We start from the raw sequence: 22776 nt of genomic DNA on the forward strand, positions 1-22776 counted from the left end.
CGCCCTGGCCCGCAGCTCCAGGATGCCAATCCTTGTTTCCATATAGCACAGGTGCTTGTTTCCACTGCTTTGGAATATCAAAAGCACCTGGACGAGCCTTTCCACCCGAGGAGAGAGGTCCTGCAGGTGGGCAGGGTGTGGTGGAGCTTGGCAGAGGCTGGAGGAGCCATGGCTCCTGCGTGTCACCCTGCGTGTCACCCTGCGTGTCACCCTGCGCGCGTGGCACAGGGGGGACGCACTCACTGTGTGCCTGTCCTAGGTGACCCCGGGCCTGGAGGGACAGGAGGGGGAGCTGCTGGTGAGGGGCCCCTCGGTGTTCCGCGAGTACTGGAACAGACCCAAGGAGACGGCGGACGCCTTCACGCCCGACGGATGGTTCCGAACAGGTACGGGCAGGGCACCCGCAGCTGGCACCGGGCACGGGGGACTGCAGCTGGCACCGGGCACGGGGGGACAGACAATGGCACTGGGCACGGGGGAACTGCAGCTGGAACCGGGCATGGGGGGACAGACAATGACACTGGGCACAGGGGGACTGCAGCTGGCACCGGGCACAGGGGGCAGCAGCTGGCACCGGGTACAGGGGGATGGCAGCTGGAACTGGGCACGGGGGGACCACAGCTGGAACTGGGCACGGGGGGACTGCAGCTGGCACCGGGCACGGGGGGACTGCAGCTGGCACCGGGCACGGGGGGACTGCAGCTGGCACTGGGTACGGGGGCAAAGCAGCTGGCACCGGGTACAGGGGGACGGCAGCTGGCACCGGGCACGGGGGGACAGCCAATGGCACCGGGCACAGGGGGGACCACAGCTGGCACCGGGCACGGGGCACAGGGGCACAGCAGCTCTGTGTGCAGGGCTGGAGAGGGGCTGGAACTGGGGCTGGGTGTGCTTCCAAAGGCCGCCTCGGGAAGGGGCTTTGCTGCTTTGCCTGCACTGAGTCACCAACTAATGGGGGTGTTTGGGGTGCTTTGCTGCTAAGCATGAAATGCCACTGCTTGATGTTTTCCTGGGAATTCAGCTCTGCAGACAGGTGGGACTTGGCTCAATTTACACAGGGACTGTGTCACAGAATCATTAACTACCAACTGCAACCCCCTGAGAGGAGGGTGCGGCCAGCAGGGGTTGGGGCTCCACTTGCAGGTCACCAGTGATTTGAGGAAATGGCCTCAAGCTGTGCCAGGGAGGCTCAGGTTGGACATCAGGAGGAATTTCTTATTGGAAAGGATTGTTCATTGGCAGGGGCTGCCCAGGGAGGTTCTGGAGTCCCCATCCCTGGAGGTGTCCAAGGAAGCACTCAGTGCTCTGGGATGGGTGACAAGGTGGGGATCAGTCACAGGCTGGACTTGATGACCTTGGAGGTCTTTTCCAACCTCAGCGATTCTGGGATTCTCTGATTCCATGGGATCCACAGCTCTGATTTCCCCATTCCCCTCTTTACTGTGTGCTAGCAGTGCTGTGGTGGCAGCAGTCAGGCTGGATTTCTGATGCCTTCTGTGTAACCTGATTTATTGACGGTTCCTGAAGAAGCTGTGATTTATTCTAATTGTTCTCCCGAAGCACAGCTCACTCTGGCAGCCGTGTCACCACGAGTCCCCAAGCCAGGCGGGGACCGCGGGCTGGGACCGGAGCATCACCAGCCCTCACGTGGGGTGCAGGGCAATCAGCTTTAAAAAATTTTTTAGTCAACACTCCTGATGAATATTTCAGCTGCAAAGGAATAGCGTGCATTAATTATTGCAAAGAGATGTCTTTAGGAGAAAATGATTTTGAAATTCAGTTTAATTTCATTGTAATGCGCCGCAAACAGGAAGGGAGTATGTGTGTTTAATTGGCTCTCGGGGGTAAGGCCGGGAAGATGGCATGCCTTTGTCACAGGCCATTAGTGATACAGACTGCATAATGAGGGACTACAATCAGCTCACAGCTGCCGGCTCCTACGGGGAGAGAATGATATTAAATAGAAATCAGTATAAATTAAACTTAACCCTTTCGCCAGCTGAGCAAAGCTCAGAGCTGGGAACAAGGGAGGGGAGCAGTGACAGGAGTGGGGGGTTCAGGGTGGGTCAAGGGGTGCTTGGAGAACCCCCTCAGCAGCCAGGTGATGTCCCTGATGTCCCCTTTCCTTCCAGCAAGAGGCCTGAACTCCCTTCCCCATCCCTACCCCCACTCTGCCTTCCTCACCTTCCTTTCCCCTCCTGTCTCCTGCTCTGTCTCTCCTGGATATCAGGTCAGTGGGACTGGGTTTTTCCCAAGCCTCATTTATCCAGCAGTGCCAGGAGCAATCCTGTGGCCCCGTCCTCACCCTGCCTGCCCCAGCCTCATCAGCAGCCTCTGGAGACCACTCAGAGGTGGCAAATGTCCTGCGGTGGTAAAAAGCCCTTGAGGGAATGAAAGGGGTTGTGTCCTGTCACAGGGACTGGATCTGGAGGGTGAATTATCCCCATTAAGCACAAATTGGTTACCCTGGAGCCAAAACCATACTGGTAGGATCCGACAGAGGTGAATCCTGGCCACTGCCAGGCTGTAATTCCCTGTACCTGCCACTTCCAGGTCATCCAGGTGAGTGTTTTAGAGGCGAGGCTGGATGCCAGCACGTGGTGTTCCCAAAACCCCGGCAATGGCATTCCCGACTCTGTGCCAGCCCTCTGCTCACTGCTGACCCTTGTGGGTGTCCCCACCAGTCACCTACAGGCTGCAGGTGGTGAGCAACTCCCTCAGGGCTGGGGTTTCACAGAATTATGGAATGGTTTGGATGGGAAGAGACCTCAAAGCTCATCCCTGCCATGGGCAGGGACACCTTCCACTATCCCAGGTTGCTCCAAGCCCTATCCAAAAAAAGGGGGAAAAACAGTGACTTTGATGAATTCAAGGTTGTGTCTCTTCTGAGAAGCCTCTGAACTCCTGGTGGTGCAGAAGGGATGTGCTGTTGCTCCCATCCTCTTTATTCCCTGGGATTTGTGCTGCTGTCTGCCGATCCCTCCATCTCTCATTTCCATCTGAGTGAATTTGATTATTTTTATTGTATTAACGCTGTTGACAGAGCTGCTTAGATCAAAGTCCCCTCTAGCCATTTCCAGGGAGACTGCTGGGTTTCCACCTGCTGTCATACATCCAAGTGGCACCGAGCCCTCGGAGGCCGAGCCCAGCCCAAAGGAAAAACGCCCGTGGGCATCTGGCTGCTGTCCCTGCTGAGCCTCCCCAGCTGTGCCAGGCCCTGCCAGGTGAGAGGCACCTCCAGACACTCACGTGGTGCTGAGAGGGCAGGAGAGGAGAGAAGAGGCCAGGAAGACAATTTTTAGGATGAGGCCCTAGCACAGGGTGCCCAGAGAAGCTCTGGCTGCCTCTGGATCCCTGGCAGTGCCCAAGGCTGGGTTGGATGGGTTTTGGAACAACCTGGGACAGTGGGAGGTGTGGGAGTGGCACTGGGTGGTCTTTAAGGTCCCCTCCAACCCGAACCATTGCATGATCCTATGAGCAAAATCAAACCTTGGGAACTGGAGGAAAGCAGCAGAGAAACATCACAGAAACAGCAGCTTCTGTGATCATCCCTCCATCCCTCCCTCCATCCATCCCTCCCTCCATCCATCCCTCCCTCCATCCATCCCTCCCTCCATCCATCCCTCTCTCCCTCCATCCATCCCTCCATCCATCCCTCCATCCCTCCCTCCATCCATCCCTCCCTCCATCCATCCCTCCCTCCCTCCATCCATCCCTCCATCCATCCCTCCATCCCTCCCTCCATCCCTCCATCCATCCCTCCCTCCATCCATCCCTCCCTCCCTCCATCCATCCCTCCATCCATCCCTCCATCCCTCCCTCCATCCCAGCCTTGCCGTGCCCACCCAGGCCAGGCTCTGGCACTGTCCCATCGTGTTATCCCTGCCCAGGGAGCACCAAGGGGCTTTGGAAGCACGAGGAGGGTTTGGGAGCGTGGTGGGTGCCCAGCGTGGTGCCCAGGCACTGCCCCTTTCCCGTTTCCCTGCCTGCACAGGGGTTTCTCCAGAGGAATCTGCCAGTCCAGCGACACGACCCGAGAGCAGCCTGCTCCCCGAGGGAAGGGCAGCTTCCATTCACATTTGCCCATACATCCAGAAAATTAGAATCTGGTGTATTCAGGGAGATTTATTTTCAATTACAGGTTAAAGCTGAGACATGAAATAGCACCGGGTTTGAAAGTAGTGCATAAATCCTGCAACAAATCCATGTATCTCTGCTCCATATAATAAGATTTTATTGATTGCTATATTGTATCTGTCAGAATAAAACTCTCTTAATGCATGCATCAGGATGGAGAAGATAGAGAGCTTGTTGGGAGGAGAATCTGATTCAAGAATCAATGCACTTTGATTAATATGTCGTTAAGAAAGTAAGAGTTATTTAACTTGTTTGATGCACATTTTGGAATGATGACTCATATCTTTTAAATTTCTTTCTTTGAGCTGCATTTAAAAAACCCCCACACCCTTGGAGCTGTTTTCCACATTGTTAAATCTTGGTTTATCAGTGAATTTTTGCTGGACTCTTTTGCACAGGTCACAAGTGCCCCTGAACCCCATTAATAGTAAATCCTGTGGCCCAAAACAATTCTCATATCCTGTTGTTAAGGCTTTAGAGGCAGAACAGAGTGGAGCTGGTGTCTTTTTATTCCTTCTGGATGTTTTGCAGTGCAAGAAGAAACTCCAGGGAAAACAAAGCAAAACAAAAAAAACCCCAACAACAAGCACAAGAACAAAACAAAAAGAAGTTGTTTTTGCACTCTGATTACAAATCCCAGCACCAAGGACAAGCCCTGGCTTAGCTGGGAGCATCCCACTCAGCACTGAATTCCCAGCTTGCTCCAAAAATGGAATCTGCTCTTGCTGCAGCCGTGACTCCCAGTCCAGGGAATGATCCCAGTGGCTCTGACTGGTTTCAGCCTCAGCAGACACTCAGAGTGTCTCTCATTTTCAGACAGAGCTCTCCACTCCACAGCTGACACCAGCTGTGGATCTTTGCCATTCCCAGCCTGGCTCTCGGAGATTCCATAGAATCATGGAATAGTTTGGGTGGGGAAGGACCTTTCAAGGCCATCAAGTCCAGCCCCCATCACGACTGGAGGACAGGAGAGGCTGAGGGAGCTGGGAAGGGGCTCAGCCTGGAGAAAAGGAGGCTCAGGAGGGACCTTGTGGCTCTGCACAGCTCCTGACAGGAGGGGACAGCCAAGGAGGGAAATAAGGGACAGGATGAGGAGAAATGGCCTTAGAGAAGGTTTAGGTTGGATATGGGGGAGAATTTCTGCATGGAAAAGGCAGTGGTGGAGTCCCCATCCCTGAAAGTGTTCAAAAAACAGGGATGTGACACTTGGGGACACGGTCAGTGGTGACCATGGTGGTGGTGCAGGGCTGATGGTTGCACTTGATGATCTTAAAGATCTTTTCCAGCCAATTCCATTATTCCCCCTTCTGCTGGGAAAGGCAAAACTTCCTGCAATCTCCCAGCACAGAGGAATGGGGTGTTTGTAGGAAAGGTCCTGGGCAGGTCATCCTTGGCCAGGCACAACTCTTCCCTCCTCTGGGGCTGCTCCCTGAGGAGAAGGAGCAGGATGCACCCTCATCCCTCTGGCACAGGCTTTTCTCGGTGCTTGGCTGTCCCCAGGGACCAGCAGGTGTTTCCCTGCCAGGGGAATTGCTCACATCCGTGGGTGGAGCACAGACACCTGAAAGAGAAAATACTTGAGGCTGATCAAGGCAGATTATAAATAGAAATGCATCTAATTAGCATCTTAATCTGCAGGTTTTCTGTTTGTTTGCAGTGGCTTTCCTACTCACAAATCCAGCTAATGCAAATTCTATTTTTAAAGAAATGATTCCTTAATTGTAATGTGCTGAAATTATGTGAGTTACCGGTGTGATGCCACCGGGGGGAGCGGGGGCTCCTGCCTGGAGGAGCTTTTGGAGTCTGGCAGGGATCAGCTCACGGGTGGGGCAGGATGGCAGCGCTCAGCTGCTGCCTTTGGGAGCAGCTCAGAGCTGGGACCCCCCTTCCCACAAATGCCAGGAAAGGACACCCCCAAAAATGCCAGGTGGACCCCAAACAAGCCGCTGTGGGAAGGGGCAGGAGCATAAACCAGAGCAGGCATGTGCTGGGCTCCCCTTTCCACCCAGCCCTAATTTGAGAAGTGTTTCTAAAATTAAAAACATAAAGATGGAATGTTTTCTGGAATATCAGCCTTTATCTCCCCAGAGGCTCCTTACACACACACTTTGAACACTTTGGAGAGAGAATTCCCTTTTTCTGCCTCCTGCTTGAGTATTTATTCCCTCTCCTTGAGGATTCAGTGTTTCCAGGTTTGCCTGACAACTGGAAGCCTTGGGGTCACCAGGACATGGGAGGGGTGGAACAGGACGAGCTTTAAGGTCCCTTCCAACCCAGAACATTCCGTGATTCCCTGATTCTGTGATTCTGTTTCATTCTGTTTCCCTGACTGCTGGTGAAACTGATGTTTTCAGCAGTTCAGAGTGACTTGGGATTTTTGTAGCTGTAAATGAGAGCAGCTTTTGGCACAGAATTTGTTTACTCTCTAAAGCTCTGCTCTCGTCGTATCAAACATCTTGGATGCCAACCTTTCCTTCTTTGAGAACCTCTGCTGCACTGAGGCTCATTTCCAGAGGCGTGGAGCAACTGCTCCCCAGCTGAGAGTCGGTGGGAACAGCAGGCACCTGCAGCTCCCAAATCCAGCCTCTTCCCCCTTGTTCTGTGTCTGCTCTTACCCCTCAAGCTCTGCTACAGCCTGGAGGGAGAGCCTGGAACGAGCCCCTGACTGCTGGGAATCATTCTTCCCATCCCATCATATTTAATTCCATCCCATTTCAGGGATTTGGGAAGGAATCCTTCCCTGGGAGGGTGGGGAGGTGGGCACAGGTGCCCAGAGAAGACCTGGGAGTGTCCAAGGCCAGGCCCCAGGTCACTGCATGGAAAAGAAGAGGTGATTCTGCCTTTTGCTAAGGTTTCATCACCCCTCAGTGGCTGCAGGGAGCAGAGAGATCTGCTTTAATATTTTTGTTATTACCATTATTGTTTTTTGTTACCACACTCTTCAGAGCTCCACCAGCCATGTTCAGCTGTGCAGCCACACCTTGGAGCATTGACTTATTTATTACTCTTGGAGTTTTCTTTTTCGTCTCATTGTCTGCAGGGATTTCCATAAATATTTAAATGCTAATGTGAAAAAAAGAAGCTTTTTTCATTTTTACTTACCCATTTTCTTTTCTGGCTGGTCCTCTGGGCAAACCCATCTGCAGTAATTCAGGCTGGAGGAGCAGGGGGGGTCTGCTCAGCCTGCTTGTGTCCTATCAGTCACCCAGGAGTTCCTGCTAGCGAGGACTGAACTCCAACTCTTGGTGCCTGGTTTGTAGAAACCCTCCAGGTTTGCCTGGTTTATCCACTGGAGCAGGACCTGCAGCCTGGGGAGGGTTCATCTGCTCTTGTCCTTCAGTTCTGAGGGCTTGGAGAGGCTCCTGGTCATGCTGAGCTGAAGAAATGAGATAAAAATGAGGAGCAGCACCTCTGCCAAGGGCAGGCAGGATCTGAGGCACTGCCAGGCTTTGCCAAGGCTGAGTTTCCATTTGGTGCTGTCCTGTCCTGGCTGGATGCCCAGGACTTGGCTGGCACAGGCTGTGTGAGGGTGCCCAGTGCCAGCCCAGGCCAAGGCAGGAGCAGGGACCATCTGCAGCAACCCCTGAGGCCCCAGAACAACGGGACAGACATTGGTATTTTGCATTTGGTAGCCAGAGCTGCTGCCCAGTGGGATGTGTTGGGAGGTCTGGCTTGCAGGGGATGGAGAGGGATGGGTTGGAGAAGGGATGCAGAGGATGGTGTTTTCCCCACCCTGGGGGGATCCTGAGTGCAGACATGGGGCTGTGGGACAGTGACACCAGAGGGTAATGCCTGAACACTGCCCTGCCTTCTTCCCTGTGCTCAGAAAAGGAGAAAAATCCTCCTGGGAGCAGGGAAAGGTCTGTGTGGTGGAGGGAGCCCACTCACAGGAGCCAGGACAGGGTTGTGGAGGGGGAATTTGGATGGTGGAGGAAAAAGGATGTGCAGACAAGCCAGGAGGGTCAGTGGGCATCACCCTGACTTCTCACCCTGCCTGAGAGGTGCAGTAAATTTGAGGAGCCTTTGGAAAATTCGTGTGTGAGGGGAAGGAATCTCTGGTAGATCAGCTGAGACAAAGGGTACCTGCACTCCTGGGCTGCCCAGAGGTCCCTCTGTCCCCTGGCTGGAAGCAGCGTGGGCAGAGCTCAGCTCAGGCTTTCAGGCTTGGATCAGGCTTGGATCAGGCTTGTCTTACCTGCTGCTTTCCCCTCGTGGTACCTGAGCTGCTGCCAGCACTCCTGGCACCGCTCCATGTCCCGCTCCGCCGGCGCAGCCACACAGCGTGGGGAGGAGAGCCTTATTAGCACAGCTCTTTGTGAGATGCCCTTGAGTGATTTATTTTTTTTCCAGGTGTAAATGCCAGGGGAGGCTGTTCCAGTGCTTCCCATTCTTTCATCTCGGCAGGGTTTTGCCCTTTCTCCCAGCGTGGCTCTGACAGCAGGCTCAGTGCTGCTGCCTGCGGAATACAAAGTTCCCTGTTAGAGAGCATGACAGGAATTCATTCCAGGCTGGGGTTTTCTTTTTTTTTTTTTTTTTTAATTTCTGATTTTCTTTTATCCTCGTGCTGGCTGCTCCAGGAGTCTCTGGTGAAGTTTTGAGAGCAGGGTGTCCATTGTTTAACCCTTTCTCCTGGGAGCAGGCAGCTTGCAGATGACCCAATGCCTTTCCCAGATCAGTGGTGGAATATCCTCAGCTGGAAGGGACATATTAAGATCATCAAAGTACAAATCCTGGCCCTGCCCAGACATCCCAACAATCCTAGCCTGTGCCTGAGAGCGCTGTACCAACTCTCCTGGAGCTGTGGCAGCCTTGGGGCCGTGCCCATTCCCTGTGGGGAAGAACCTTTCCTGATATCCAACCTAAACCTCCCCTGACACAGCTTCATGTGGACAGATATAAAGGGCTGCAAAGCAGCTTTGAGCTGGGATACAATTCCCATGCCCTGCCCAAATCCAGAGCAATCTGGAGGCATCTGCATCCCTGCATCTCTTGGCAGCAGCCACCAGGGCTCTCGGAGGCTCTGTCCCCCCTCACTGCCTTTCAGCTGGTGGGAGCCAGGCACAGGGAAGAGGGGAGGATGGCCCTGAGCTACAAATCTACTTGGCAATTTTATTATGTAAATAAATGGTGCTGCACATCCACCTGCTGCTGCCGCCGCTCCCGGCGGTGTTGGTGGCAAGGTGTGGGAGCAAACAGCGATTCCCTTCCAGTGGATTGATTCCCTTTCCTGGGAGCCATTAAATTACCTCCAGATTTCACGTGGGTGGCCAAATCCTGCTCTGCCTCGGTGCCACAAAGCTTGACAGCCACTGATTGCTCTTGGATATTGGTGTGGGAGAGGCGTGGGAGCAGCAGTGGCATCCGCAGGGCATCGGTGCCTTCGGATGGCCCCTCTTGTGCCCAGCAGCATCCTCCAGGCCACAGCAGGAAGGGCTCTTCATTTCTAGGGGGTGAAGCAGAGCCTACTCTGGGCCTGAAGGAGGCTCTGGGATGGAGTTTCACAGAATCCCAGAATGGTTTGGGTTGGGAGAACCTTAAAGCTCATCTATTCCACCCCCTGCCATGGGCAGGGACACCTTCCACTAGCTCAGGTGGCTCTAAATCCCATCCAGCCTGGCCTTGGACACTTCCAGGGATCCAGGGGCAGCCACAGCTTTTCTGTACCAGGGCCTCTCCACCCTCACAGGGAAGGATTTCTCCCTGATATCCCATCTAAGCCTACCCTCTTTCAGTTTAAACCCATTCCCTGTGTCCTGTCCCTCCAGCCCCTGTCCCCAGTCCCTCTCCAGCTCTCCTGGAGCCCCTTTAGACCCTAGAAGGGGCTCTGAGCTCTTCCTGGAGCCTTTTTTTTTCTCCAGTGAACACTCCCAGCTCTCTCAGCCTGGCTCAAGAGCAGAGGGCTCCAGCCCTGGAGCAGCTCCATGGCCTCACTCCAGCATCTCCACATCCTCACACTGTGGGCTGCAGGTGGAACCTGCCTGGAGAGCAGGGGCTGCACGCCGAGCTCACCTGCCTTTCCCAGCACGGGGACAGATCTCAGGCTGCAGCTGCTGAGCCGCTCTCCTCCCAGGCCCCGGGCCCTGCTGGAGGATTTTGGCAGCAGATTGGAGCTGTGCTGCCAGCCAGGGCTGCCCGTGCCAGGATAGCAGCTGGATCCAGTGCCCGCCCTTCTCCCTGTGCCAGGGGCTGTGCTGGGCAGGGCAGGGACACCGGGAGAGGCTTTGTCCTGCACCCAGGGAGCGAGGGGGAGCCCTGGGAGCTGCTGGGGAGAGGGTTTCCCCATGAATAATTGCTGTGGTATTAATATACATGCGGGTTTTTGTGGTTCTCCCCCTCAGGAGCCTTTGATGCTTTATTAATGATCGTGGTGCTCTCCGAACCCTCCGTGCTCCGCAGAGGGAGCCGGGCCACGGAGCAGCCCCTGTGGTTTTGGGCAGTGCCTCCTGTGAGCCCAAGGGAGGCATTTGCTGGTCCAGGTGACCTGGTGGGGGCAGAGGGACTCGAGCATCCCCTCAGTGTCACTTTGAGGCTGTGACACACCCAAAGAGAGCAGGGGGCTGCGCCCTGGGAGCCTGGCAGGTCTCACCCTCACGGTCTGAGCAGGGTGGGGAGGGTGGGGGAAGCAGGAGCTGATGATTTCAGCTGGATTGGGATTAACAGGAACTGCTGAAGCCTGGGCTGCTGGGAATGCAGCCTGGTTCCAGGGAATGTGAGTGCTGGGGTGGATGGGGATGACTGGGGAGAGGAGACCCCGTCTTTCCCAAGTCTAATTAACGTTAATTAGCTACAATTAGAGCTCGTGACCTCTGTTGGCAGCCAAGATGGCTGACAGCAGGGACACGCATTCCTCACTTCCACGCAATAAATCAAGCTAAAGTTGCTCAGTTATTTAGCCTATCATTTAGCATTTCATTAAATAGATCTGTGCACATACATCACCGCTGCCGAGGCGGCGTCAATCCCTTCAGGAGCAGGGATGCCTCCAATCAATCCCAGCAGTGCCACAGAGCTCTGCATCACCGAGAGCTGCACCTCCCCAAGCCTCTCCTGGGCATTGGTGACTCACTCAAGGCCCAGGATTCAACCAGAAGGAGACTCACTGAGGGTGCTGCTGGTCCTGCAGGGAGATGTGGCTTGGAGAGAGGTCTCACTCGGGAGGATGAGGTGGAATTCCTGAGCTGGGGACAGTGTGGAATGTCCTTGTTGGAGGCAGGATGTTGCTTCAGCTGGGCCCTGCTTTGCCACAGTGTCTTCTCCCATCTCTTCTCCTAGGGAACAAGAAACAGGACAAGAGTGAATGTCCTTCCCTAACAGCCTTGGATATTGGGGGAGCTTTCCTCATGGAAAAGGCTGTCCAGCCCAGGGCAGCGGTGGAGCCTCCATCCCTGCAGGGATTTAAAAACCATGAAGCTGTGGCACTTGGGGACGTGGGTTAGTGCTGGGTTTGGCGGTGCTGGGGAACAGATGGAATAGACACTTTTAAGGGCCTTTCCCAAGCTAAATAATTCCATGATTCTTCTAATGCCAGCAACATTCCCAGGACACTCTTGGAGAGCTCTGCCTCTTGCTGCTCAGGAGCAGCCCCACTTGCCCGTGCAGCCCCACACATTCGTGCCCTCCCTCTGGCAGTGCTCCATAAATAAACCCCCCCAGTGCAGCCTGGCACAGTGTATCAATCTTGTTTAATAGACTGGAAAGCTTATTGCACGGCGGCGGGTCGCGGGGAACGGCGGGGTGATGGATTGCGCCTTCCCGGAGTCGAGCGCCGTTGATATATAATGAAATATTTATGATTTATTCCAGCTAATAAACTGGAGTGAAGTGTGTGATGTATGTGAGCAGATGGGGGATCTGTGGATGCAGTTTTCATGGCACGGGGGGAGGGAAAGGTGGATGTCCGTGACGGAGAGGCAGCGCTTGGCCGCCCATCCCACAGAGGGGATGGATTATCTAATTCCTAGAAAAAGCCTCTAGCACTTGCCTTATAATCATTTATCCACCCCACGTGGCTTTTCTCCAGCACAGGAGCCTCTGGGAATGGGAACAAACCATTTCTTTTAGCATTGGGCTTGGGAGCTGCACAGGGAGCTTGTGCCCAGAGGGATGGGAGGACAGGCAGAGTGACCACAGGAATGTCCCTGCTGTGCCACACTCAGCAGCTTCCCAGCCCCACTGTGTCTGTGCTACCTGCAAAAAAACATCCCCATGGGTTTAGGAGAGTGGTGAGACACTCAACTGCCCTGGAAAGAGCAGGGAAACTTGAAAGAAAATGAGAAATGTGATGGGCACATGGAGCTTGCGGCTGCAGGAGGATTCCAAAGCCTGTGAAGGAGCATTTCCATTTCCATGGTCTGCTGCTGGAGCTAATCTGCAGGCAGGAAAACTGTGCTGAAAGCACGAGGATGGAGGAGAACCTTCCTGCCAGCTGGGACCCCACAGCTGCCTCTGAGTGGTCAGGGGGACCATCAAGGCCTGGCTGGGCCCCTGGCTGTCCCCATCCAGATGTGGGTGCTGGGATTGGAGACTTGCTCCCACAAAATCCTCACCTGGTAAAGGGGGGATGAGCCCCCAGATTTTGGCTCTGCTCTCCCAAGTGGTGAGGATCAGGATCAGGATCAGGGCTCAGGCTCTTCATCACCTCTTTGGGCTGTTGGACCAATCCTACCTGGAAAATAAATCATAATCCTAATCAGCGAGGTGTGTCTCTGCCAGAGGGTGAGCTCTGCCTCAGCCTGATGGACCAGCAGCATCAACAATGATTTCAGGGAAGTGGAAGGCAGGTAGGAGTTAATGCCAGGGTACAGCAGAGCTCCAGAATCTCCTGCCCACTGCTCCGTGGAGTGAGGCCACTCCTCGTCCCACCGGGGCAGCTCCTCCCCATCCCACCGGGGCCGTTCTCATCCCGCCGCTGTCCTGCCAGCTGTTCCCTTCCTGCCTGGTTAGCCTCTGGATCAGTGTGCTTGGAGATCCTCTGCTGAAAGGCACCAGAGAAGGGCAAAGAGTGATTATTCCAAGTGCCTTCCTGCAAAATTCCCAGGGGGTTCCAGCTGGGAGCTCGCTGGTCCCCCCTACATGGTGTGAGCAGCAATTCCAGAGGAGTGCAGGAGGGTGAGTGCACTGCTCCGGATCTTCCCTCTGGAAATGAGGGATCATCATGGCAGGAGAACAGCTGATAGCAGGGGATTCCTCCTGGAGTCTGGGGGGAAAAAAAAAAAGAAAAAAAAAAGAAAAAAAAAAAAAAGAAAGAAAAAAAAAGAAAAGAAAAGAAAAAAAATAAAAGAAAAAAAACCCAAACCCACCACATAAAGGCTCCCAAAAGAGCAAGGTGCACCGTGTGGTCTGAAGGAGCTCTGCTGGCTGCCAGTGGGTGGCACGTGGTGACTGTCCCCAGAGGAGCTTTTCTGTGTCCCTGGTCTGTGTCACCTGGAAGAGTGGCTGAGATATTCCTGTTCCCTATCCCCACTCTGAGGAGCACTGGGCTGAGCTCTGCATGGAGCATTTGAAAGCCAAGAGTTTGCAAAAATCAGGAGTGATTCATTAACAGCAAAAAAGGTCTAATTAATATTTGAAAGTGCTCCAACCACATCCTGCTGCTGGCAGGGAGGAGCCCCCCAGCATCCCCGGCGCCTGCAGCCCCTGGAGCTCCTGACTAGAGCATTAACTGCCTCCAGAGCAGGAGGCTGAAATAATCAGCAAAATCATTTGCCTTTCAAAGGGGAGATTTGCCATTTCTTGGTATTTTCTGCTGTGCAGCACTTGGTTTGCTGGAGCTGTGACAGGCATGGGGGGACGTCAGAGAGCCAAATCCCCTGGCAAGGATGCTCCTGGAGCAGGCTCTGCTGGTGGCACTGGGCTGTGGGGTTTGGTTTCAAACCTGAATGCACATCCTCAGGTGTCAGCGCTGTCCTTCCTGCCGTCCCCTGGGGTGGCCCTGAGCCACTTGGGAGGCTCCTGCCGTGTCCCCTCTGGAGCTCTGAGCACAAAGGAGCAGGTGCAGAATGTGGCCTGGGGAGGCTGGCAGGAGCCACCAGTGCCATGTGACAGTTTGTGCAGCACCGCGTGCCAGATCTCGGCTCGCACGTCGCAGCCGCGCTGTCACTGCCACCGAGCTGGTGACACCTGTTACCAAACAGGCTCCCAGTGGCGTCTGTCCCCCAGAGCAGGGATGGTGGCCTGGGGTGGCTCCTCCTGGGGGTGGCTCTGGGGTGCTGACCTCTCCTCATCACCTCTGTGCGGGGTTGAGATCTTGGACTCGCAGAGCCCCAGTGCCAGGCCAGCACCATCCTTGTTTTCCCAGCAGATCCTAGAACATTCCTCACCCTCTGTCTGAAGTCACCTGATTAACCTAAGGAGTCTTTTTATATGCACACTTCAGCTATCTCAGAGCTCCCCAGAGCCACTCAGTGTCTCATTTCTCGAGCCAAAGTGTTCCCTGGGTCAACAGTTTGTTGTACCTTTGATGTGGGAATTGTGCTGTGTTTGCCAGGAACAAACTGCCCCGTAGGTGAGGGTGTTGACACAGGTGAGGGTTTGATCCTGCAGCCCAGCTCAAGGAGCAAAGGGGCTCTTGTTCTCCACATCCTGGGAAGCAGCTCCTGTTGGTCCTCATGAGGTCTCAGCAGTGAAGAGGTGCTCAAACTACAGCAGAGTCCCAAGGGCCCTTTTTGCAATGAGGATTTTGCAACTTGAAGGAGCTCATGGCAGGAATCTCTGCAGTTTGAGTTGGGAAATGTTGGTCTCCATTGCACATCTCCTTCTGCATCTCTCTGGGAAGGTGGTGAGAGGTAGGAACAGGTTGTCCAGAGAAGCTGTGGCTGCCCCTGGATCCCTGGAAATGTCCAACACCAGGTTGGACAGGGCTTGGAGCAGCCTGGGATAGTGGAAGGTGTCCCTGCCCACGACAGGGGGTGGAACAAGATGAGTTTTAAGGTCCTTCCAACCCAAACCTGTCTGCAATTCTGTGCTTTTAACTGGATAAATATATCTAAAACTGCCTGTAACTCCAGCAAAGGGCAGCGCCGGTGGCGCAGAGCCTGCTCAATATGCAGCTCAGCAGAGCCTTTAACATTTCGCAGAACAGATGCCCACTGAGCATCTTGAAACAAATCCAAAGGTAGCGGTGACGGCTGCTGTCAGGGAAGCAACAATCCCACGGCCTCGGCAGCTCCGGCGGCAGCCACGTGCCACAAGGTCCTGCTGCCACAGCTTTGTGCGGTGACAAGAGCTGCGTGGAGTGGCCCAGGCAGGCACAGGAGGAGGAGGGGTGTCAGAGACATCAGCCAGAATTCCCTTTCTGGTGCAGCAGGCTGATTGCTGGTTGTGGTTCTGAGCTGCATCCCGCTGGATGGATGGAACACAAACAGCAGCTGCCCACGAGGGCTGGTGGGCTCATGGGGCAAGGGACTCACCTGTGACCCCTGGGAGGACTCACCTGTGACCCCTGGGAGGACAGGCACAGTCCTTGCCGTGGCAGCACCACTTTGGAAGTGACACTCAGCACTGCTGGGGACAGTCGTGGAGCAAATTCAGCATCCTTTTAACAGGTCTCCCTGATCTGGGAATTCTCCATTGGCTCGGGAAGAGGGAATGCTGGATGTGCTGCTGCACAGGCTGCCTGATGTGCTGGGCTGGAAGCAGATGGTGCAGGGCAGAGGCTAACGGGGCTGTCCTCAGTGGATGGCATCCCCCAGAGCACTCCGAGCTGTCAGCGTGGGAAGTGACAGCCAGGCCTGATGCTGGAGAGGAGATGGAAAGGAAGAGACGGGGAGAATTACAGAGCTGGTCCCAGGAGCTCCCAATAGTCACAATGATAATGTGACATATCCCCTCACAGTGCTGTGCTGCCAGTGGGATGGAGGGATCCGTGTGGGAAGCAGAGGGATGGAAGGGGAGCAGGGAGCAGAACTGTCCCAGGATCATTCACCCCATCAGGGCAGAGGAAAGGCAAATGTGGCTGTTTTCTTGTGCTGACATCCCAAAGAACAACATGGGAACTGTGTGCCACTGAACCAGGGCTGAATTCTCTCTCCTCTCTCCATCTTCTCTGTGTGAATAAGCAGCTCCTGCTCCTGGCTCTCCCAGTGCCACCCTTTAATTAATGTCCCCTGTCCCGTCATGTGTCAGTCACACGCCACAGGGTCCAGGTTCATCGCAGCAGCCACGACTTCCTTCCACTCCAAGCAGCCCAGAGAGCCCCAGTTTCAAACTTTCCCCCAACTTCAGAATATTCCAGACAGCCTTCAACATCCACGGAGTGCCAAGGGGCAGGCAAATACAGGAACAATTAATCATTCCTTGGCTGAGCTGAGCTGCTCGGGATTTTGGCAGGTGCCAGCTGAGCAGGGACACGGCTCTTCTGGGGAACAGCCTGGATTTTCAGGACTGATTCTGATGTTTCCTTGCCCTGACAGCGTAAATCTCTGGGTCTTTGCTGCACCACGTGCAAACTCCTCAGTTCCAGAGGTGAGCTGGAAATGGGCTGTGAAAACTGCATCACTGCTGGCACGTCCTGTGGTACCTGGGCTGGGCTGATTGTGGGATCACACCTGTGGGAAGGACAGGTTGGATGAAACATCTTGCTCAGGACAGGCTCATTTTCCCAATATCATTCCCCACCTTTTTGTTTTTTGTGAAATCACAGAATGGTTTTGTTTGGAAGGAACTTAAAGCTCATCTCATTCCACCTTCTACTATCACAGGAGGCTCCAACCCCTGTCCAGCCTGGCCTTGGACACTTCCAGGGATGGGGCAGCCACAGCTTCTCCTTCCCAGTATCCCATCCAAGCCTGGGAACCCATTCCCCCTTGCAGCACCACATCCACATGCCAGGAAAGGCAGAGGGGGTCAAGGGAGCAACCTCTGATGGAGCTGTTTGTTTTCCAGGGGACACAGCAGCATACAAGGATGGAGTGTACTGGATCAAGGGCCGCACCTCCGTGGACATCATCAAAAATGGAGGGTTTAAAATCAGCGCGCTGGAGGTGGAGCGTCACCTCCTCACACACCCCCACATCACAGGTCTGTGCTCTCCTGTGCCCTGCCCTGAGGGGACACAGCCTGGGGACACTGCTCCCGGGGCAGCCCTGGCTCAGCAGGTGCCTGAGGCTTCCAAAGGTGCCTGGAGCTCCCTCCCACAGGGGATGTTTAAACCCCACAGTTCCTGCTCTCCCAGGGCAGAGCTGAGTCAGCAGCAGCTCCTGTCTGATTTTGGAAATGAGGCTGTAATCAAATCTGCCCTGCCCTTGTGCAAGGGGTCAGAAGTGGTGCCCCCAGCTCCACTCACTCCATACATCATCTTCCTCCTCCTCGACTCCAAATTCTCAGACCATGGAGCTTCCTGCCTTTTCCATGGTGAACAGCTCTGTTCTTGTGCCAGCACAGAAGCCCACGGTGTTTTCCTAGGCTGACACCCCGTGCCATTTTCCTGCTCACACCTGAGCCCCTCCTGTGCCCTCCTGTGCCCCCGGAGCTGCCCGGGTTCCTGAGCAGTGCCTGCTGTCCCCGCAGACGTGGCGGTGATCGGGCCCCCGGACGCGGTGTGGGGGCAGCGGGTCAGCGCCGTGGTGCAGCTGCGCAGGGGAGAGATGCTCTCCGTGAGGGACCTCAAGGACTGGGCCAGGTAAGACCCCAGCAGGGGAATGGGGAGGGAGGGGCACAGGGAGAGCAGGCTCAAAGCCAGCAGTGTCCCCATCAGGGACAGGTCACAGGATCACAGAGTCATGGAGCTGTTTCCATGGGAAGGGATCTTAAGGCTCATCCAGTGCCACCCCTGCCATGGGCAGGGACACCTTCCCCTAGCCCAGGGTGCTCCAGGTCCCCTCCAGCCTGGCCTTGGACACTGCCAGGGCAGCCACAGCTTCTCTGGGCACCTGTGCCAGGGCCTCCCCAGCCTCACAGGGAAGGACTTCTCCCTGACATCCATCCATCCCTGCCCTCTGGCACTTTGAAGTCATTACCCCTTGTGCAAGCACTGCAGGCCCTATCAAAAAGTCTCCTCTTTTCCTGTCTGAACCAGCCCAACCCTCTGAGAAATGCTCACTCTGCTTTAGGTGGCTGCTCGTCCCCAAATCTCATGCCAGGGACATCGGTGACACAGCCAGGAGATCCCTTCATTCCCCACCTGTGGCATTGGGCATCCCCCAGGCAGTTCTGGGGGTCCCCGGGACCAGGCAGGGGCTTTGCTCAGCCCCCCCCCTGCACTCCCCTGCCTGCCCCCTCCAGGAGTGCTCCCCGCACGTCTCTTCCCATCGCTGTCCCCTCTCTGTGACAGGGACATTGCTCCTGTGCCCTTGAACGCAGAGCCCCGGAGGGCCCGGCTGCGCTCCCTGCCCAGCGCCCGCCTCCCCCTCTCGCCCTGTCTCTCCCCTTTATTTTTTATGTCACTTAGGCTCACTTGGCCCCTGTTCTCGCACTCCCTGGCAGGAGACACATGTCCCTCTTCAGAGTGATTCATTTTGCGGCTTTCGCCTGCGCTGGTGCTTCCCGGCGACAGGCGCCATCCCGAGTCAGCGGCTCCATATGGCCGGGTGCTGGTGGCGGCGGGGGGAGGAGGCCGGCCGGGGCTGGACGGGCTCGGCAGCCTTGGCATCTCGCCTTAGAGTCGGTGCCAGGGCGCTGCCGGAGCCGGGCACGGGCCCAGGTTGGTGACACACGGGCAGCAGAAGGCAGGGGAGCCCCGCTGCGCGCTCCGCAAAGGCCACGGGATGATGCTCGGGCTGCGAGCGCTGACGAGTCACAGAAACGCTCCCGGGGAGGGGACTCACCTGCGGGCCCCTCGGGGACTCACCTGCAGCGCGGGGGCTCCTGCGTTCCTCTCACCGCTGGTGCTGTCCCTGTCCCCGGCGGGGTCACTGATGCCAGCCGAGGAGTCCCCAGGGATGAGCCGCTCCCTGGGAGCGAACATCCCCCCACGCACCTCCACAAGGACTGAGCTTAAATGGGCCCGGGGGGTGGGCGGGGGTCCCAGGTGGGGCTCCTGGGGCTGTGAGTGCCCCCGGGAAGGCTCAGCCCGCTCTGCCCAGCTGTAACAGCTGCGCTTTGGTGTTGCAGGGACATCATGGCTCCCTACAGCATCCCCACAGAGCTGATCGTGGTGGAGGAGATCCCGCGCAACCAGATGGGCAAAGTCAACAAGAAGGAGCTCCTGAAGCGCTTTTACCCAGCCTAGTGCCCACCTGGGGGGCTTGGCCTTGATCCACGGCTCACCGCAGCCTAGTCCCTGAATAATGTCCAATAAAAGGATTTTTCCTGCCTGGCTGAGCTGAGCCAGAGCTGCAGTTAGGGTTTCCTTGTGTGGGAGCCCTTTGCAGGAATCACAGAATCTCGGAATGGTTTGGGTTGGAAGGGACCTTAAAGCACATCCATTCCACCCCCTGCCATGGCAGGGACACCTTCCACTAGCCCAGGGTGCTCCAAACCCTCTCCAACCTGGCCTTGGACACTGCCAGGGATGCAGGGGCAGCCACAGCTGCTCTGGGCACCTGTGCCAGGGCCTGCCCACCCTCACAGGGAATGATTTCCCAGCAGAAATAAAGAATAAATTCAAAATCACATATAAATACTGACTATTATCCAGTGCATCCAGCAAGTGACCCCAGTGCAGCATTGATGAATCCCACCTTTGTAGATGGAATTTTGTCGCTGTCTGACTCCACACAAGAGCTGCCAGCCCCAGGGGTCGATAATCCCAGCAGGGAACAGTGCCCGTGTCTTGTGAGCCCCCAGCAAATGGGGCCCTCTGGTCTGATCCTGCCCAGTGCTGAGGGGGAGCTCCAGCTTTTCCCAGCAGCTGATGGGGCTCTGGAAGCACCAGGAAGGGCACAAGGAACAAGTAATTACAGGGATTCTTTTGTTAGGGTCACTAGAGCCCCAGAAATCTGTGAGGGCGTGTAGAGCAGATGTTCCCTGGATGTGGAGGGGACCATGACCAGCACATGGTGCTGGGCAGAGCAGGCAGGGAGGGGATGGGATGAGAGTGGGGCTGGGAAAAAGGAGAAGGGGACATGGATGGGGACAGGCTTACTCCACTCCACCCACACAGGGGTCTGTCCATCCCAATGCCCAACATCCCAACAGCCTGCCTGAATCTCCTGGATTTCGGTACTTCAGGCTCAAAAGGAATTGTGATGGGGACACGAGGGACACCCAGAGCTCCCCAGCCACCTCTCACTGTCCCACATCCCAGGCACAGGGACACACGTGTGCAGCCTCCAGCGGGAGGGCCTGAGCGGATCCTTTGTTAAAACATCAACGATGCAGTAAATTTTTTAACTTACCAAATAGATCAATATCAAATTATCATGTCTCGCATTCATAACTCTTAAGCAAGCAACAATGGAGAGAGACAAGGTCACTGGAGAATAAATAGCAGCGAAAGCTCTTAATGATCTATCATTCTCGACAACCCCGGGCACCCCGCACCAGCCCGGTGACAAGATCATTAATAAAACTCTGCAGGAACGCTATCGATTGCTTTGATGGATGATCACAGGTAGCAAATACTGTAAAACACCTGGTTGTCACACACAAAATGAGGAGTTTGACTCACACCTCGGCGCAGGGACCTGCCTGGGCCTCTGCCAGGTTTGCTCCTGGGGGATTCCCACAGGGAGGGTGGGCAGAGGTGACCCCAGTTTGGGGCTGCCATCCGTGCTGGACCCTCCTGCTCCCACACCCACTCCCACACCACTGTCCATCCCTTTAGGTGGGACCTGTTAATTAAAAGCCTCATTAGAGCACCTGGTCACAGTGCCCTGGTGGAGAGCTGAGCTGGATGGAGATGGGGTGGGGTGAGCGAGCGCCATTGGATGAACCTGGAGACCTCCAGGAACACCAACACAGCCTGGACCACAGGGGTGTGTGGGGGTCCCTTGGCCGTGGGCTCTGCTCCCCCCACGCTGCATCCCTCGGGGTGCAGTGGGGGGCTCTGTGTGTCCCCCCAGCTCCAGGCGCCTCCCTCGCCAGCCACATCGGCATTGACGGTGGGATCATATGTACACAACCATTCAATTACCCCGTAATGGCTGCAGGCGATTAAGCCATCAATCTCCTTCATTAGAGCCCGCCAGGCCCGGCCCAGCATCACCCAGTAAAACCATTAAAACAACAACAACAACAACCCAAAGCAGCAGCTTTAATGCATTGACCAGCCCGCGACAGCACTGGGGGTGTCCCCAACCCTGGGGCAGCTGGGGACCCGCTCACCCCGAGGAGGCATTGCCCTGCTGGGGTGTCCCCAGGAAGCTGGGGGCTGCCCACCCTCTGTGCCCCCCCAGCTCGGCACGCCAGGACCTGCTCTAGCACTTTATAGCTGACATTATCTTTTATTGCCATATAAAATCCAAGCTCCGCTGGCTTTATGGGGCTGCGCTGGCGTGTGGCACCTCTGCACTCCCAGCTGCTCCCTCTGCCCTCCCGGGCACTGCCCCGACAGCCCAGTCCCTGCACTGGGGTCACAGCTGGCCCCACTGCACCACGAGGGAGGGACATGGCTGGTGCCACACTGGGGTGGTGACAGGTCTGGCTGCACCCCTCACTGGAGACGTGACTGGTCCCAACACACACGGTGGGGACAATGGTCCCTGCAGCTGTGACACTTGCACTGCTGGGCGGGTCAGGGGGTGTCAGCTGGGAAGGGGAACCCTCCAAAATGGGGTGACCCAGCACCCAGAGCAGCAGGGGAAGTTGTTAGTCCTGGGCTGGTGCTGCTTGGACCCAGCATTTGTGGCACCCCAAATCCCTGCACCGCAGTGGGAGCCCCGGTTTGCAGGGGCAGGGGGTGTCAGTGCAGGGGCAGCAGGGGGCCGGGGGTCCTTGTCGTGCTGCAGCCGTGGCCGTGCCACCGGCGGCCCCGTCCCCACGAGCGGGGCTGGCGCCTTGTCAGAACCTGTCACGTCTGCGGTGTCACACGCGGTGCCGGTGGCAGGGAACATCTGCTCGGCCGCCCCGCTGCCACGGCGCGTCAGGGCAGGGGCAGCGCCAGCACCCCCGGCCAGCGCCGCCGGGGCGGCCCCGCCGCGACGCTGATGCGGGGTGACGGGGCAGCGGGGCGGACGGACCGGAGCGGACAGACAGACGGGCAAGTGAGCGCCGCTGCCAGCGCCACGGCCCAGCCACGCCGCGGGTCACCGTGCCCAACGCTCACCCACTCATGACACGTCCTTGGGGACACCGACAGCCCTGCCACCACCGCTCAGCTCCTGCGTATGGACAGGACGCATCCTGCATCCCTCCTCCTGTAGCTCTTTCCCCATCCCCGTGCTGCTGACCCGCACCGGGAGGGCACCGACGGCATTCCCAGGAAGGGACAGTGCTGGGCGGGGTCCCCACGGCGGCCGAGCACGGTCGAGGTGATGCCATCAGTGTCACCGACTCATTGTACACTTCCCTGCCAGGCCCAGGACTCGGTTTCCCGGGAGGGCAAGAACCCCTCGACCCCTGAGCCCGGGGGTTCGCGGCTCTCCGTCCCCGCTGCACCGGGAGCCCCGGGACCCGCGCCGGCGGGCGGGGGCGGCGGACGCTCCCCGGTGCGACACCCCGGGCTGCGAGGACCGCCGGGGCCGGTGGCCGGGACGATGCTGCCACCTGGTGCCACGGCAAGGCGACGGCGCCGGGACAGGCACCGGGGGTCGGGGAAAACAC

At 56.5% G+C, this 22776-nt stretch overlaps 2 protein-coding genes across 7 annotated transcripts in view; one reads left to right on the forward strand and one right to left on the reverse strand.

Annotated features, from left to right (window-relative positions):
* The window catches only part of ACSF3 (acyl-CoA synthetase family member 3), a 51607-nt gene extending 31913 nt beyond the window's left edge, over window positions 1–19694 (forward strand). The window contains 4 exon segments of the mRNA XM_063410485.1: window positions 260–386; window positions 17020–17154; window positions 17644–17755; window positions 19186–19694. Of these exon segments, the coding sequence (XP_063266555.1) occupies window positions 260–386; window positions 17020–17154; window positions 17644–17755; window positions 19186–19303 (492 nt within the window). The 3' untranslated portion in view covers window positions 19304–19694.
* On the reverse strand, window positions 3832–17011 carry LOC134557452 (uncharacterized). 6 transcript variants are annotated; one of them, XR_010082050.1, is made up of 4 exons: window positions 14012–16929; window positions 11238–13560; window positions 7240–8593; window positions 4511–5698 (listed from the first exon to the last, which is right to left on the reverse strand). XR_010082050.1 is itself a non-coding variant. In XM_063410487.1 (2 exons), exons 1-2 carry the CDS (start codon window positions 14418–14420, stop codon window positions 12925–12927), a joined length of 1035 nt encoding a protein of 344 aa, XP_063266557.1. In that variant the 5' UTR covers window positions 14421–16930; the 3' UTR covers window positions 10778–12924. The 6 variants fall into 6 exon arrangements, 2 of the variants coding, with proteins under 2 accessions (XP_063266557.1, XP_063266556.1); XR_010082052.1 differs by having other exon boundaries at window positions 3832–5698; window positions 7240–13111; window positions 13437–17011; XR_010082051.1 differs by lacking the exons at window positions 4511–5698; window positions 7240–8593 and having other exon boundaries at window positions 10776–12505; window positions 12684–13560.
* Window positions 19695–22776: the final 3082 nt, after the last annotated feature.

Source organism: Prinia subflava, chromosome 13, assembly GCF_021018805.1.
Source record: "Prinia subflava isolate CZ2003 ecotype Zambia chromosome 13, Cam_Psub_1.2, whole genome shotgun sequence".
Lineage (NCBI taxonomy): Eukaryota > Metazoa > Chordata > Aves > Passeriformes > Cisticolidae > Prinia > Prinia subflava.

Excerpts from the sequence above, each read along its gene's own strand:
- LOC134557452 (XM_063410486.1), bottom strand. The coding sequence starts at position 14,420 with ATGGTGCTGGCCTGGCACTGGGGCTCTGCGAGTCCAAGATCTCAACCC. Across the intron at positions 13,561-14,011 it reads ACCTGAGGATGTGCATTCAG|GTGACACAGACCAGGGACAC; the intron begins GTTTGAAACCAA and ends CCACTCTTCCAG.